Source organism: Cnephaeus nilssonii (genome assembly GCF_951640355.1).
Source record: "Cnephaeus nilssonii genome assembly, chromosome: X".
Classification (NCBI taxonomy): Eukaryota; Metazoa; Chordata; class Mammalia; order Chiroptera; family Vespertilionidae; genus Cnephaeus; species Cnephaeus nilssonii.
The window spans coordinates 123,414,219-123,432,747 of NC_137071.1; the positions used below are offsets into that span (position 1 = coordinate 123,414,219).

The following is an 18,529-nucleotide window of genomic DNA, read 5'->3' on the forward strand; positions in this document are numbered from 1 at the left end:
TAACCACCGAGCCACAGCGGCCAGGGCACAGACAAACATTTTAATGAAAAGTTGGGGTCAATGCAGAGCTGGGGGTCATTCTAGGGGTATGGCAAGCCTCTTACTGCAGGGGTTTGGACAGAGTTATGTGCTGAGACTTCTAAATATCTCATTAGTCCTTCTCTACAATTTGTCTACTCCTTTCAATTCTTACTGATGTTGTTTTTGTTCCAGCTGTTATAATACCTGGCTGGGTAATTGCAATAGCCTCCTAAGTGATTTTCCTACAGTGGCAGTTCCAAAGGAGTAGGGAGTGGGTGGAATAATCTAATCTTCATCAGTCATCTCATCCCAAAAAGGCACTTAATGTAATTAATATGTGCTTGTTATGTAAAGGCAGCTTTCAAACATAAACCCCACCCTCCTCACCAGGCTTCACCAGCCGTATTGTGCTCTTGAACTGCCGTTTTATTTTTTAAAATAATTCTTTATTGTTGAAAGCATTACATTTGTCCCCCTTTTTCCCCATTGACCCCCTCCAGCCCGCCCCCCCACCTCAGGCCCTCCCCACCCCATTGTCTGTGTCTATGGTCCATGCATATATGCATACAAGGTCCTTGGTTGACTACCTCCCACCTGCCCGCTCTCCCCCACCTTCCCGTGAGCTTTAGAAAAGTTCGCTGCCTCCCTGTTGCTGGTCTCCCTTTACCTCTTCTCCAAATCATCACTTTCTTCTGCCCACTCTCCCTCTTTCTATCAAGGACCATGATACAGCTGGTACAGAGAAAGAAAGGGAAGGGAAGGGATGAAGATGAGAAGTGGGGAGTTGGGAAGAGAGAAGGTAGAGAGGAGAAAGGTGAAGAGGAAAGAGGAGGGATAGGGGTAGGAGGATGGTTGTGAAAGAAAGGGATTTGAAAAATGATTGAGGTACTAAACCAAATTAAGAGTTAATTCTAAAGAATGATGAATAAGATTGTTGGTACAATGCATTCCTATAGAGGTTAAGATTCTGGTTTCTACCCAGATATCCCTTGCTGCTTAGTATGTTTACATTTTCATTGAAGAATCTTGCCTAGATAAGAGATGAAGTTTGCTTTTTATTTTTATTTTTGTCAAATTGCTTGTTAAACTTGTAATTATAGGTTCTTTTTAGAAAGCTCTGCAGGCTTATTCATGCATTCATTCAACAAATATTTATTGAGCAGCCAAGAAATATGTTAGATGCTAGAAATACAAGCATCCCTCTATTTCAGGTCCCACTTCCTATCAGTGCTTCTATCTAACATTCACTATACTCAGATACACATAAACACACACATCCCAACACAGCAGCATTCTGTCTGTCCAGAAATCCTACCCCGTATTTTTTCAACCATCCATCTCAGCAAGAAAAAGTAGTCTAGACCCATAAGATCCAATATGATAGGTTTCTTTTTACTACCATACTTTAGTTAATTTTGTCATCTTTATCCTCAACCATACCCAAGAGTCTCCAATTCCCAACTGTCCCTCATAACTCCCTTGCCCTTCTTTCTTCTCCACCCTTCTCTGCTCCTTCTGACCCCATAGCTATCATTGCTATTTCCCAGAACCGCATGAGTTTATTACTATATCCTGCTGGAAGCTCTTTCCTCCACATTCCCACCTCTTTGTGTGAAATATCAGGAAATGATCTTCCAGCTAACTGGACTTAACGATTTGATGAATAATTTCTAATGGAGGGATTTTTTTGTCTGCCTGCCCAGCATGGAAGGAGCTTAGAAATTGCTACTCCATGCTAACAACAAGCAAAAGTCTGGCCAAACTGAAAAATACATGTCTTCTTAGAGTCACCAGAGAAGTAAGTCACAGGGAAAACCGATGCCCCTAAAATTGGAGAGACAGACAGGCAGATGTAGAAAATGATAACTCTCCAGAACAGGAGCCCACACACAGAAACCTCTATGGCAGTGGTTCTCAACCTTTTTAATGCCGTGACCCTTTAATACAGCTCCTCATGTTGTGGTGACCCCCAACCATAAAGTTATTTTCGTTGCTACTTCCTAACTGTAATTTTGCTACTGTTATGCATCGTAATGTAAATATCTGTGTTTTCCGATGGTCTTAGGCTCTACAGCAGCGGTTCTCAACCTGTGGGTCGAGAACCACTGTGTCTATGGGAACCACTACTGGGATAGGAAAACCTGAATTGCAATTGATCATTTTCGGAACAAGTCTGAGAGTTAAAAACTCTAGGGCAGCCCAGTCATAGGGGTCCTCCAATCTTTTGTGAGTTTTACTTCCAGGAACTCTATTAGATCCTCACAGTGAATATCAGAGGAAAATATCCTCCTGCCATTGGCAGTAGGATGGAAAAAGTTATCATTTTTTAAACAAACCAGATTTTCTTTTCTTCTTAACAAGGCTTTCTCTCTAAAGAAACGATTTTGCTGGGATTTTATCAGAGTGCCTGGCCTACCAGAGGAAAAGGAAATGCCCAACTCCAGCCTACTCTAAATATCCTGTTCCACCTAAAGGGGGGAAAAAAACCCTGAGAAGCACTGGTGAAGTTCACAGTCTAGGGCAGTGATGGCGAACCCATGACACGCGTGTCAGCACTGACACGCGTAGCCATTTCTGATGACATGCGGCCGCTGACTCTAATCGCAAATGTTTCATCCTCCCCTGTTAGACACTCTGTGCCGGAGGTCTGTAGCCAAAACAACAGAAGTCCAGCACAGAGCGGATAGTTCTGGGACTTCCGGTTAAGCCGGGATCTTTGCCCTCACTTCCGCCAGCAGAGCAGGGAACAGCGGAACGCAGCGGGGACGCATCTCTGGGGGCCCTGCCATTACCAGTAACCAAATAACAGTTAACCACAGCAACCATTATCTACTGTTCTGGGGTGTCATGGATTTCTAATCCATCATTACTGAGATAAGTGAGGGGGAGGCTGGGAGAGGCGAGGGTTTGTGGAGTGCTATGGGTGCCGTTTCCCGCCATTAGAAATAGCGGCAGCCATTTTAATTCACATAAGGAACACTATCTTGCTCCATAGTGCAGACTCCATTTCACCACTATTACTGTTGTGCATCCTTATTAACCCCTATTTCTGCTTATTAACCCTTCCCTTTCCTAAAAGACAGTTATATGCACCATTTTGTGGTTAGTTAGGCTAGTTAACCCCTAATTGCCTGCAGGCCTAACAAGCTATCTATAATTCTATCTTCTGTCACTGCCCCCCTGATGGAGAACCCAAAAAATAAAAAACTAAGGTTAAGTAAAGGAAGTGGTAGTAGCAGTGGCGGACCCTTTCAAGAGACATGGACCGAGATGTATGGCTTTATAGAAAAAAATGGCAGATCATTTTGCATTCTATGTACTGAAACGGTAGTAAGCAGAACGTGGAATATAAATAGACATTTTGAAACTAATCATTCCCAGCTCTTGGAAAAAAGTGAGGATGAAAGGAAGGAATACGTTTCCAGGCAACTACACCTTTATAAGAGCCAATCTAATTCCATCCTTAAATTTATGAAAGGCTCTACAAATTTAACATCTGCAAGTTTAAGCATTGCTCACTCTATAGCTCAGCATGGAAAAGTGCTCAGTGAGGGAGAATTTATTAAAGAAACTCTCATAAGATGTGCACCAGTTCTATTTCACAATATGCGGAATAAAGATGCATTTATTAAGAGAATATCTGAGTTACCACTCAGTAGAAATATCATAAAAGACCGAATAATGAGACTGAACACAAACGTACAACATCAATTAAAGAGAGACATAAGGAAGTGTAAATATTTTTCGATCTCTCTTGATGAAACTACTGATGTCACATCACATGCTCATTTGGCCATTATTGGTCGATATTCTGATGGTCTCACAATGAGAGAAGAGTTGATAAAGTTAGTATCAGTGTCAACAAGTAAATCAGGAAGCGAAATATGTAAGGTTGTTATACAAACATTTCATGACCTAAGCATTGATATCTCTAAAGTTGTGTCAGTGAAGACAGATGGGACACCAAATATGGTGGGGAAAAAAGTCGGATTTGTCAAATTGTTTACAGAAGCTATTGGACATCCGATTGTGCCTTTTCATTGTATTATCCATCAGGAGGCTTTATGTGCCAAGGCAGGACTCACCGACTTAAACGACTTAATGTCAGTTGTTACAAAAATAGTTAATTTAATAGCTGCTCGCCCCCTTCACAAGCGAGAATTTTCGGCACTTTTACTGGAGGTTGATTCCACCTACAGTGGACTGCTGATGTACAATAATGTAAGATGGCTGAGCCGAGGCAAAGTTCTTGAGCGCTTTGTGGAGTGCTTTGAAGAAATTAAGGTATTTCTTGACGATAAGGATCTGGGAAACTTTCCTCAGCTTAATGATGATAAGTGGGTAAACACCCTGATGTTTTTTTACAGATCTCTCTGTTCATATTAATGAACTGAACTTAAAGTTACAAGGTTTTGGCAAAAGTATTGACGTTATGTTTGAATACATAAAAGCTTTTGAAAGTAAAGTTAAAATTTTCAAGCGAGATGTAGAAACTAAAACTTATAAGTATTTTCCTAGAGTAACAAAATATTTTGAGAAGGCCAGTGCAGCTGTACAAAATGAAATGGAACTCTAGCATATGAAGTACCAGCATGTTTTAGACTCGTTACTTGACCAGTTTAGTGATAGATTTAGTCAATTTAGAAGTCTAGAACAGACCATGAAAATAATTAAGTATCCTGATGTAGTAGTCTACAGTAGTTTGGAATTAAATGGTTTCCAATGGATGCAAATTGATGATTTGGAGATGCAACTTGCAGAATTTCAAGACAGTATCTGGGCTCAGGTGTTTGTCGACTTGAGGTCAAAGCTTGAGAATCTGGAAAGGTGCTGCTTGGAGAATCAAGAGGAGTGCCACTACGAACAGGAAATTTGGAGTGCCTGGAACTGACTACCAGACACTTTTAGCACCCTGAAAAATATAGCAATGGCTTTACTCACAATTTTTCCCTCTACATACTTTTGTGAGGCCTTATTCTCAGCGTTAAATAATATCAAAACCAACAAAAGAAACAGATTGACAGATGAAGTTAGTAGCGCTTGCTTGGGCCTGAAGTGTACAAAATACCAACCTTCAATTGAAGATTTAGCCAATGAAATTCATCAACAAAAAAGTCACTAATAGGCAGGTTAGTTAAAGAATTCCCCCTCCCCTTCACTTATCTTAGTTCACGGCACCCCACACAAGCTAAATAATATCAAGACCAACAAAAGAAACCGACTGATGGATAAACAAAGAAGTCACTAAACAGGTAAGTTAAATATTTAGTTTTTGGCTTATTAAATACAATTATATATAACAATTATACATTTATGTTATTTAAACTACAAATATCGCGAAATAATGTTTTTTCCTCAAAGTGACACACTACCTGAGTTATGCTCAGTTTTTTGGTGAAGTTTGACACACCAAGCTCAAAAGGTTGCCCATCACTGGTCTAGGGACAAAGACTGAGACCTAATTATAGTACTATAGATTCATCTCCCCTCCCCCACACATTATCACTACATTCCTAAAGGCCTATTTACCAAAGTTCCTTTCACCCAGTATATCGTGTCCACCTTTCAAAAAAATTACAAGGCATACAAAAAGGCAAAAAACACAGTTTGAAAGGACTGACCAAGGATCAATACCAGTCACGCATGGCACAAATATTGGAACTACCCAATTGTGAATTTAAAATTATTATGATTAATTTGTGAAGGGCTCTAATGAAAAAATATATAACATGTAATAACAGATAGGTGATGTAAGCAGAGAGATGGACATTCTAAGAAGGAATAAAAAAGAGATGCTTGAGATCAGAAAACACTATCTCAGAAGGGAAGATGCCTTGATTGGACTCATTAGTAGATTGGACATGATTGAGGAAAGGATCTCTGACCTTGAGGATATGTAAAAAGAAACTTCCAACACTGAAAAACAAAGATAAAAAGACAAAAAATCAGAAAAGAATATTCAAGGATTGTGGGATAAATGTAAAAGGGGTAACATATGCATAATGGGGATATCAAAAGGAGAAGAAAGAGAGGAACAGAAGCAATATTTGAAGCAGTGATGGTACATTGAGAATTTATTGACTTTTTAATATTAACCTTGTATCCTGCAATTTTGCTATAATTACTTATTAGTTCCAGTTGTTTTTATATTGATTTTTTCAGATTTTCTATCTAGATGATCAAGTCAACTGCAAACAAAGAGAGTTTTATTTATTCCTTCCAGATCTGTATACACTTTTCTTTTTAATTAAAAACACAATGCCATTTACATTACTACAAAAAAGTAAACACTTAGGTAAAAAATATTTTTTAAAATATGCACAATGTCTATATCAGGAAAACTTCAAACTCTGGTTAAAGACATTAAAGAACTAAATAAATGTATAGATAGTCCATGATAATGGATAGAAAAACTCAATATTGTCAAGATGTCAGTTCTTCCCAACTTGATCTATAGATTCAATGCAACCCCAATAAAAATCCCAACAAGTTATTTGTGGATACTGATTCTAAAGTTAATATGGAGAGATAAAAGATCCAGAACAGCAAACACAATTTTGCAGAAGAACAAAGTTGGAACAGACACTACCCAACGTCAAGACTGATTATAAGGTCACAATAATCAAAAGAATGTGGTATTGGCAAAAGATTAGACAAATAGACGAATGCAACAGAACCAAGAGCCCAGAAATATAAATATAGCCAACTGATCTTTGACAAAAGAGCAAAGGCTGTACTGTGTACACATGCAACTCACATACTGCCTTTGCTTACATACTTCCACAAGCCTTTAATCACTGTGTACTATGTATTTTCAACAAACAGTACTGGAACAGCTAGACACCCACAAGCAAAAGATATATTTAAACACAAACCTTACAGCCTTCACAAAAATTAACTCAAAATGGATCAGGAACCTAAATTTAAAGTGCAAAGTTATAAAACTCAGAGAAGATAACACCGGAGAAAACCTAGATGATCAGAGGTATGGTGATGATGCCTTTTTAGATACAACAACAAAGACATAATTCATGAAAGAAATAATAAATAAGCTGGACATCATTAAAATTTTTTAAAAACTTCTTTGCAAAAGACAACATGAAGAGAATAAAAACACAAGCCACAGACTGGGAGAAAGTATTTGCAAAAGACACATCTGATGAAGGACTGTTATCCAAAATATACAAAGGACTCTTAAAACTCAATAATAAGAAGAAAAACTTCTATTAAAAATGGGCAAAAACCTTTACAGACACTTTACCAACGACAATATAAAGATAATAAATAATCATATGGAAAATGATCCACATCATATGACATTAAGGAAATGCTAATTAAAACAACAATGAGATACCACAATACACCTGTTAGAAGGGCCAATATCCAGGATACATGCAACACTAAATGCTGGCAAGGATATGGAATAACTGAAACTCTCATTTGCTAGTTGGAATGCAAAATGTTATAGCCATATTGGAAGACAGTTTGGTGCTTTATGACAAAACTAAACATACTCTTTAGTTTACCATACGATCGAGCAATTGTACTTTTGTATTTACCCAAATGGGTTGAAAACTTATATCCCCACAAAAACCTGCACACAGACTTTTATAGCAGCTTTTTCATAATTGACAGAACTTGGAAGCAATCAAGATGTCCTTCAGTAGGTGAATGCATAAATAAACTGTGGTACATCTAGAGAATGGAATATCATTCAGCACTGAAAAATAATAAGCTATCAAGGCATAGAAAGACATAGAGGAATCTTAAATACATATTACTAAATGAAAGAAGTCAATGCAAAAAGGCTATCTATTTTATGATTCCAACTATATGACATTCCCAAAAAGTCAAAACTATTGAGACATTGAAAAGTTCAGTGGTTGCCTGGGGCTGGGGAGAGGAAGGAATGAATAAACAGAGCACAAAAGACCTGAATAAACAGGTCACTAAAACTGTTCTATATAATACTATGCTGGTGGAAATATATCACTATACATTTTTCTACATTCATAGAATGTACAACACCAAGAGTGAATCTTAATGTAAACTGTGGGCTTTGGTGATAATGATGTCTCTGCAAAAAGTCTAATAAACACAAATCAGGAAATGCAGATCAAAACTACAATGAGATACCACTTTTCACTTACTAACATGGCTATAAATAACAAACAAAAAAACCCTTAAAATAACAAGTGTTGGCAAGGATTTGGAGGAAATGGAATTGTATACATGTCAAAACTTATTCAATTACATGCCAATTACATCTAAAAAACTGTAGTAAAAGGAAATATTTTATCTCACCTATCAGATAGCTGATATGGAGCATACTTGACAATGCTTGGGGCTGGTGATAGATGTGGCAAAGCATTTACTCTCCACACACTACCGGTGATATTATGAAATGACACAACTATTTAAGGAAGTCATGCTAGATATATACATCAAAGTTTAAATGTGTAAAACCATCTGAGCCAGAAATTCCATGACTGGAAATATATTCTAAGTAAGTAAGTGGACATTGTTAGGGTATCCAAAGGAGGTACTACCGCATGAGGCCAAAAGTGATAAGGGATTATAAATTTATTAGGTCATCTGGATATCAGATGGACAGAGCCCCAAAACAGCGCTAGCACCCAGGGATGGGGAGTCAGAGGTTTTAAAGGACTCTACACGGGCTTTTTCAGTGGGGAACTTTTTGGGCGGGTCTGGATCCTGGGAAAGTCAGGAGAGGAAAGACAATGGTCTTAAGTGGAATGTAGTCTTAGCCAGTGGAATGTGGTCTAAGCAAAAGGGAATGTCGGTTGTGAAGTGGTCTAAAGGTCAGTTCCCAGGGGAAGGGTAAGCAATTCAATTATTTGATCAGACCTAACAGACATATGTACAAATGTGTATAGACAGGATGACAGCAACAACATTGCTTCTAAATGTGAACAAATACTCTACATAGTCAGCAGTCAAGTTATGGTGAAATAAATTATAATACAGCTATAGAATGTAATATTGTGAACTAAAAATTTTATGTGTGCCTCGAGATCCTCAGGTCATGCATATGCAGGCAATAAAATTTGGCCCCTTGCCCTGACTGGTGTGGCTTAGTTGTTTGGGTGTCCTCCTGTGCACCAAAAGGTTGTTGGTTTAATTCCTTGTCAGGGTACATACCTGGGTTGCAGGCTTGATCCCCAGTAGGGGGCGTGCAGGAGGCAGCCGATTGATGTTTTGCTCTCACATCAATGTTTCTCTCTCTCCCTCTCCCTTCCTGTCTCTAAAAAAATCAATAAACTATTCTTTTTTAAAAATATATATTTTATTGATTTTTTTACAGAGAGGAAGAGAGAGGGATAGAGAGTTAGAAACATCGATGAGAGAGAAACATCGATCAGCTGTCTCTTGCAAACCCCCCACTGGGGATGTGCCCGCAACCAAGGTACATGTCCTTGACCGGAATCGAACCTGGGACCCTTGAGTCTGCAGGCCGACGCTCTATCCACTGAGCCAAACCGGTTTCGGCCAATAAACTATTCTTAAAAAAAAAACAAAAAAACAAAAACAAAAAACTTGGCCCCTAGAGATAATTGTTTACAACAATCAAAATCCCACATTCCTGTATCCATTTTAACTTCCAGGTCTTCAAAAATACTGTTCCATTTGTATGAAACACCTTCTGAATTTTCCTCTGCTTCACTCTTACTGAACTTTCAGGTCTCAGTCTACTAGTAAAGGCAACTTATTTACTCAGAGATAACTTCCTGGGCCACACTTAATTAGGCTGATTTCCCCTGGTTCATGCTCATATAGCTCATCCAGATTTCTCCTAATCAGAACCTGTCACACTTAGCTTTTTCAGTTCTTTGTCTCCACTAACAGACTGTGACCTCACCCTTAAAATCCCAGTGAGTAGGCTGATACCTGGCGTATAATAAATGTTCAGTACGTATAATTCCAAATGAATAAAGTGCCTGGCAAATAGTAGGTATTCATTAAATGGTAACATTTGTATTGCTACTACTGTTTTATTCTGGACTAGACGTTATAGAAGGAGAAAAGATAGGAAGTCAACGAGAATATTACAAGTTGCTGAACAGCAGGAAAATTTAGATATTGAGGGTGAATCCTGAGGATAGTGCTGAAATTTTAGATATAACTGGAGACACTTTAAATATATATATATATATTATTGATTTTAGAGAGGAAAGGAGAGTGTGAAACATCAATGATGAGAGAGAATCATTGATTGGCTGCCTCCTGTATGCCCCCTACTGGGGATTGAGCCCACAACCCGGGCATGTGCTCTGACATGGAATGGAACCCTGACCTCCTGGTTCATAGGTCAATGCTCAATCACTGAGCCACAAGGGCCAGGCTACAACTGGAGACACTTTAAAGGAACACCTACTCAGCAGCCCAGAGACAGCTATTATTATTTACTAGAGGCCTGGATTCATGCGCCAGTGAGGTCCCTCGGCCTGAGGGGATCGGGTCAAGACTGGCTCTCCAACATCCCCCGAGGAGTCCCGGAGTGCAAGAGGGCGCAGGCCAGGCTGAGGGACCCCACTGGTGCACGAATCCTCTAGTATGCATATAAGATCTTTGGTTAATCTCTTCCCCCTCTCCCCCTCCCCACTTCCCTCTGAGATTCATCAGTCTGTTCCATGTTTCCATGCCTGTGGTTTCTGCTCCTGCATTGAGTGTCTGCCCCCTGGTGGTCAGTGCATGTCATAGCTACCGGTCGGCGGGTCAAAAGGTCCGCTGGTCACTTAGGCTTTTATATATAGATAAATGTACCACAAACCAGACATTATTCTAAGTACTTACACCTATTAACTCATTTAATCCTCAACATGATTTCACAGATAAGGCCATTAAGGCACAGAAAGATTCAGTATCTTTCCAAGGTTTGCAGTCTTGTGTATGGTGGCATTTAGATTGATCCTAGGTAGTCTCCTTTCAGAGCTCATGCCTTTAACCACTGTGTACTACTGCCTTCCCTTAGATGACAGAGGAGAGGAGACACTGTGAAAATCTTTTTTTTCATGACCAAGGAGAGATGGGTTGTATTACACAGTTTTATAGACAAGGCAAGGAGAAAGAGACCTATGGAAGACGATGTACTGAGTAAAGGGTGCAGATATCCTGCCTAACACTCCAGTGTTCTCCTCCATGGAGCCATCACTTTGCCTGTTTTTCTCTAGTGTTTCTCTTTCTGCAGGACACTGTGTGGGCAATTATTCACACTTAACCTAACAAGTAACATAGTTGTACAGAAAGTATGCATTTCGTGTGGAATAGACATAAAGTATTTCTCACCGAATAGGATGTCTGTCAAAATTTGAAATAAAATTCTATGTATCCATAGTAAAATAATTTATAGTAAAATAATTATATACAAGGATTGTTTTAACTATGGAATATTATCTGGAAAAAAATGAAAGATTGAAATGAGCTTTAGAAATTTGAGTGACTTTGTTTTTCTCTATTACTTGTCAGCATTGCTGATCATGATTGCATAGTACATACTATATAGCTGAAGAACAAAGGAATATAAAACTCCAAAATTGTCACAAAAACTGTGGAAGAAAGGGAAGGTGAGAACTCCCAGAGACAGTCTCAGGACCTAACTTTTGGCTCCATGATCAGACTCCCTTCCAAGTCTTCCTCCTCACTAGAGTTACCAGCTTCAGTTTCCTTTTGCATCTATGTTTGTTTGTTTGTTTGTCTGTTTGTCTTAGATATATCACATCCTGGCCATAGAATTCTCATCTACTTAGCAGCACTTCCCTCTGTTAATCAGATTGTTTGAGTTGAAGATCTGTCATGTGACATTGAGATGACATAATCTAAAGAGAGTGAGCCTTTGTGGGTGCACAAACACCTTTGTGTGTAAATGTACACACAAAGTATGAGAAAAAATTAAAGAAAATTATTAACAATTATCTGTGGGAAGGTTGGTGAAACCATGTAGAGTCCATTTGTTTAGAGAGCACAGATACTCAAGTTCATGTGCCGCTCAATATTTTTGAATGTTATGGGATCCAAGATGGTGGGAGAGTACATGGAAGCTACATTCACTTCCTCCCAGGACCACACTGGAATTACAACTAAATTATAGAATAATCAGCCTGAATAACCAATTAAAAATTAGCTGAACAGAGTCTTATAACCAAGGATTTACAGAAGAAGCCATATTGAGACAGGTAGGAAAGGTGGAAACACTGAAAGGGCTGGCCCTGCACCAACATATGGCAGTTGAGAATCTGGAGGGATAGCTCAGCTGCAAAGGTACCCCCAGAGGAGCGAGGAATCTCAACCCCAGCCTGGAGCACCAGAGCCAGGAAGGGGAAGTGACATAATATCTGCTGTGAAATTCAGTGAGGATTCTATCTGCAGGGAAAGACAGAAGTGTGCTAGAGAAACAGGCACCCTCTTAAAGGGCCAGCTAACAAAATTACCTTTGTAGCCACTCACCCTGCTCTCTGGTGACGTGAAGGCATCTTGGAGCGGACTGGCTGGTGTGGGTTCAGGGATCGTGTTGAAGGGACAAACACCAAGGTCTTTGTGCTTGGCCCCTCTCCTGCACCAACTGCAGACGCCATCTTTCCTTTCCTGGGTTGAGCACTCCACTCAGTATAGAATCAGCTTTGGGGAATGCACTAGCCCCACCCTTCTGACTCCTGATGGCCCCACCCTGCCAAGCTCAAGCCCTGCAGAGTAGCCTGCTGGCTATAGCCAGCCTGGACTGAGGTATAGACTTTCATGCAGGGATCTCAAGGAAGTCTAGGCAAACTTGGCAGGGAAGTGGCAGAGATACACAAGAAGAGTCTGAATTGTGTGACTCTAGGGCAAGGGCCATTTTTCCCTCACACACTTGAAAGACTCCACCATTCCTGTGCATAACCTTCCCTCTATAAGGCCAAATCTTGGTCTGTTTTAGCCTAATGAACTCTGCTGGTCTCACCCCAATAACTGCCTGAGAGCCCAACCCATCAGAGAGGCCCGTGGGTTCCAGGAGGGAGGTGGCTGTCCTCGGTACAGTCTGAGACTTTTGCTGAGTGGCCTCAGAACTACCACTGTCACCAAGTTTGAATCTGTATCAACCTGGTAAACACCACTTGCTTCTACATTGTGACTCACTGAGAGCATACCATATGCAACTCACATACTGCCAGAGGCTCCTTTAGTGACTGAACCTAACAGACAGCCACATGTGACGGTGAATCTCTAGGTGCCTTGGGCCTTTTGCTGACCAGACCCTGGGCTCAGTGCTGACGGAAGATGGCCTTGCTATGCATCTTGACCCCTCCCATGTGCACCAAGGCCCAGCAGAGGGAGCCACAAACTGTGGATCGCTTTGTGGCTCCAGACAGATAGCCCAGGGCCAGTCACAAGCAGTGTCTGAAATGACCTGCACCATAGTCTCTCTCAAGAAGCCCCAGAACTAACACACCAGGTGGTAGACTTCAGGCCACATCAGAGGAGTCAGGTCTTGCATAGCACTATGGTTAGGGTCAATCCTCATAGTCAGCCAGCCTGAAGGTCAACCCCAACCATGGACAGGCCAACAGAATCAAGCCTAAACTATAACAGGAGAGCTCATATAACCTACAAAAGATACACTCCTGCAGCACCTAGCTCAGGTGATCAGAGAGACTAGACTACTGAGCCACATAGGACACCTACTATATATGGCCACCAAACCAAGACATAGTAGATCTACATAATACACAGAAACAAATACAGAGAGGAAGCCAAAATGTAGAGACAAAGAAAAGTGCCCCAAATTAATTAACTGGACAATTCCTCAAAAAAAGAACTAAATGAAATGGAGGCAACAATCTACCAGATACAGAGTTCAAAACAATGGTTATAAGGATGCACAAGGAACTTAGGGGAAAAATGGGTGAACTCAGTGAGAACTTAAAAAAAAAAAGAGAGAGAGATAGTAAACATTAAAAAAAAAACCACATAAAAACCATAAAAAAGAACCAGTCAGAAATAAAGAATACAATATCTGAAATAAAGAATACACTAGAAGGAATCAATCACAGATTAGGTGAAGCACAGGATGGAATCAGCGATTTGGAAGACAAGGTAGCAGAAAATACCCACTCAGAGCATCAAAAAGAAAAAAAAATTAAATGAGGAAAGTCTAAGGGACCTCTGAGACATCTAGCATAGCAACATCCGCACCATAGGGGAACCAGAAGGAGAAGAGAGAGAGCAAGGTATTGAGAACATGTTTGAAAAAATAATGGCTGAAAATTTCCCTAACTTGCTGAAGTTCAAAGTCACACAAGTCCAGAAAATGCAGAGAGACCCAAACAAGGTGAACCTAAAGAGGCCCACACCAAGACACGTCATAATTAAAATGGCAAAGGTTAAAGACAAAGAGAGAATCCTAAAAGCAGCAAGGGAAACAGTTAGTTGCCTACAAGATTGTTCCCATAAGACTGTCAGATGATTTCTCAACAGAAACATTTCAGGCCAGAAGGGATTGACACAACCACAATGGTATGAAACTAGAATTCAACCACAAGGAAAACACACACAGAAAAACACAAACACATGGAGGCTAAAGAGCATAGTACTAAACAATGAGTGGGGGCCCGCTAAAGAGGAACTTATTGGATGAGGAGGGACTGGAAGTGGGGTAAATCCAGGAAGAAGTCTGCTGCATAAATCTAGATAGGAAACCCTGTAAGTCAGAGTGGTGGTAATGGGAACTCTGACATTAATGACCCAGAGTAGAAACAACAATGTCTGTGGTATCAGGGGAAGTGAGCCAAAAATCCTGGCTCTATCATCTGTAAAGGATTTGATATCAGGCCAGTTATTATGTCTGTCATGACATGAGATGCCTCATATTTTCATTGGGCATTCTAATGAGTGTGACCACCTAGAGATAATGCACATTAAGAATGGCAGAAGGAAGTTACTTATTATTGATATCATGAATAATAACAGGCTGAATCTATTAGATATGGTGAGGAAAGAAACACAACATGGTTAATAATAAGTGTTTTTGTTAATGGTTATGAATAAATGTTATTTCAGTTAACAGCTGGAAGATCTTTAATGTAACTGCTTATTTATTTTATTTTCACGAGGTAGATATTTCACCTCCCTCTCAGAGTCATTCCAACCCTTAAACAGAAAGCATGAAGGACTAGGGTTCCCAAGGAAAAGGCATGTCCAGGAGTAATCAGGGATGCACTCTAAAGCCTACCAGTGATATGCAACTAGGTCCACAGGAGCAGACAGGCTGATTTCATGAGTATAATATTTGGCAGTTTTTGTTCATATTATCCCTGATATCACTTGACGTGAGTCAGTACCCTGAAGACCCCAGAGAATCTTAGGGTGAATTTTAGGAAGCACCATCACTCCTGTGATAATGCAGAGTTGGCTAATCAGCTCACTTTGAAGTGAAAAAGATAAAGGTATTAAGGGGGGAAAAAAAGGAACTCATAGACACAGACAACAATATGATGATCACCAGGGGGAAAGGAGCATGGGAGGAGGTAGAAGACAGTAAAGGGGGGATAAATGATGACGGAAGAAAACTTGACTTTGGGTGATGAACACACAATGCAATGTACAGATGATGTAGTATTATAGATTTGTACACCTGAAACCTATATAATTTTATTAACCAGTGTCACCCAAATAAATTCACTAATTGTTTTTTTAAAAGAATGATACACGGTGCTTTCCTTAAATACTCCTTTCTCAGACGGGGCAAATATTGACTCATTGCCCTTTGGGGCAGACCAAGGCAAGCTGCAGGGACAGAAAGGCCTGTGAGCAGACAGGTGGAATTTAGATACTTGGAGATGAGAGGAAAGGAAATTCAGACAGAGGAAACGGTGAGCAAAGACCTGGGGTGGAAACTTCTGAATATGCCCCAAATCACATTCAGATTACCGAATGAAAGAAAGAAGTCAAACAAATCAGGTATTCAGGCAGACTGGAGCCTGGAAACCTCAGAGCCAACCCACACTCCACCCTCTCCCCATTTCCCACTTTCACCCAATCAGACTCTAAAGCCTGTCCATCATCACCCTTAAAATGCCTTTCTGCCTCTCCGTCTCCATGGCAACCGCCTTCAGGCTCATTTTCATTCCCTCCTGCTTTTTATCCTAATTGCTTCCTGAGTGACCTTCCAGACAATGGTCTGCTCCTCTGTGAGGCAGCCAATCAGTGCCCTGCTTGATCATCCCGTGAATACACAACATTTTAAAGGCTCTGCGTCTCTTGCACGCTGTTTGCTTTTGCAGCTCTAGGTCCTCTCATCGCCATGTTATCTGGGTCTTAGATGGGCCCGCGAATTAATGAGTATACACATGAATGCCTTCTGAAAACAGGGCGAGTGAATGAATGCGCTGTGTAAACCAAGACAGGAAAGGAGAGCTAGGAATAGCGGATTCCTTCCAAGAACCCACGCCCCTTCCCCACCACACCCTGCCTGCCTTCCGTGGGAATGGAGAAAAAGACACATTCCTTCCCAAGGCTCGCGAGCCAATTCTGTACTAGATTGAAAAAAAAATACCTGATCCCTGTGCATTTCTCCTCTGCATACCCCTGACCTCGCCAATCCCTAGCCTTCATTTGGGATCTAGCCCCACCCCTGCAGGGGCCAGCCCCCTTTCCTATCTGACAGCGGAAGTCTGGGTGGCGGAGCCGCCCACTTCCTTTTGAGAGTTCGGGGAGTGCGTGGCAGGAGAGGCGGAGCCAATTCTGCCGAGCATTCTCGCGCGCTCGCGGCTGGGGCGCGTGCAGGTGGCGGTTGTTCCCGCAGGTGGGCTCGCGTGGGAGTGCGCGCGGTAGCTGAGACCGTCTGGCTTCTTGCTACAAAGACTCTAGTGGCGTTGGTGGCTTCAGCGGTAGCCCCTTCTGAAGGTAGAGACAGTCGCTTTCTGCAGGGGTTCTAGGCATTCTTCCCTAGGATTGCTGTAGGCTCAGCGCCCCTAGCCAACGACATGCCACGGGGACGAAAGAGCAGGCGCCGCCGTAACGCAAGGGCCGCAGAAGAGAACCGCAACAATCGTAAGATACAGGCCTCAGAAGCCTCAGAGACCCCGATGGCCGCCTCTGTGGTCCCGAGCACCCCCGAGGACGACCTGAGCGGCCCCGAAGAAGACCCCAGCACTCCAGCGGAGGCCTCCACCACCCCCCAGGAAGCCTCCAGTACTGCTCAAGCGCAAAAGCCCTCGGTCGCCCGGAGCAATTTTCAAGGCACCAAGAAAAGTCTCCTGATGTCCATATTAGCCCTCATCTTCATCATGGGCAACAGCGCCAAGGAGGCGCTGGTCTGGAAAGTGCTGGGGAAGTTGGGGATGCAGCCTGGCCGGCAGCACAGCATCTTTGGCGATCCAAAGAAGGTCGTCACGGAAGAGTTTGTGCGCCGAGGGTACCTGATTTATAAGCCGGTGCCACGTAGCTGCCCCGTAGAGTACCAGTTCTTCTGGGGACCTCGAGCACACGTGGAATCAAGCAAGCTGAAAGTCATGCATTTTGTGGCAAGGGTGCGTAACCGATGCTCCAAGGACTGGCCATGTAATTACGATTGGGATTCGGATGATGATGCAGAAGTTGAGGCTATCCTCAATTCAGGTGTTGCAGATTACTTCGCCCCTTAGGGAAATCTGGCACACACCCCTGGGTGTGTGGGGGGGGGGGGGGGGCGGGGGGGCGGGGCGGGGTGTAAAGAGCTTCACAGGTACCCCAAGGAGTATATCACCTGGGTTCTCAGTTGGATATTATGGGGAAGCGGGCGCGCTGTGTTTGTATTTGTGATCAGTGCTAATAGTTGGAAGTGCGAAAAAGACCGTTTGCTTTGGATATTGTAAAATGTTATTCGCTTTAATACAATGTTGTTTAAGGTCACACAATATGTTTAAAATACGATGGAAGAAAAGGTATTTTTCTTTCTTTCTTTCTTTTTTTTTTGTCTTTTGATTTAGTGTAACAGTTTTGCTAACGTTATACAATGAAGTCTTTTCATCATATTCCGTGATCTGGTACCTATTTTATAGCATTGAATAGTCTGTTCTTTGAAATAACCAGTAAAATGTGAAAGAAGGATGGGGCGGGGGGGGGGGGGGGGATTCGTTTATGTCTGACCTATCTGAAAACCTTTGTGTCTGCTGTTGTGTAAAGAAGACTTAAGACTCCCGTGATGTTGCTTAGTTATTGCAGAATATAGGGAAAAAATAAAAGCATAATGTCGAGGACACCTTGCTCATTTATTGACCACTAGTCATGTGTGAATCACCAGTGTACACCCTGAAAATACTCATTGGCACACAGCCCTCAGTTCTAAAGAATGTTATAGATTACATGGGAGAGACGAATATATAGACTGGCAGTGTCGTAAGTGCTGTAACAGGGATGAGCTTGGGGTGCCACGAAAATGTAGTAAAGCTAATGTGACCTATCTTGGGTTGGAACAGGAAGAAGACATCATAGGGAGCTATAAAAATCCAAGAGTTGGCTTGGGGCGATTTGAAAG

At 41.6% G+C, this 18,529-nt stretch overlaps 2 protein-coding genes across 4 annotated transcripts in view; one reads left to right on the top strand and one right to left on the bottom strand.

The window, feature by feature from the left end:
- The window catches only part of RRAGB (Ras related GTP binding B), a 47,652-nt gene that overhangs the window by 28,307 nt on the left and 816 nt on the right, over positions 1 to 18,529 (bottom strand). For 2 of the 3 annotated variants that reach the window (XM_079765511.1, XM_079765513.1), the window contains exon 1: positions 12,487 to 12,636. The exons of the other annotated variant lie outside the window; for it this stretch is intronic. In XM_079765511.1, coding sequence (XP_079621637.1) covers positions 12,487 to 12,614 — 128 coding nt within the window. In that variant the 5' untranslated portion in view covers positions 12,615 to 12,636. Of the gene's footprint in view, positions 1 to 12,486; positions 12,637 to 18,529 lie in introns of those variants that run through there. 3 annotated transcript variants of the gene reach the window in all.
- MAGEH1 (MAGE family member H1) lies at positions 16,727 to 17,675 on the top strand. The gene has a single exon (XM_079765458.1). It carries the CDS (start codon positions 16,998 to 17,000, stop codon positions 17,655 to 17,657), a length of 660 nt encoding a protein of 219 aa, XP_079621584.1. The 5' UTR covers positions 16,727 to 16,997; the 3' UTR covers positions 17,658 to 17,675.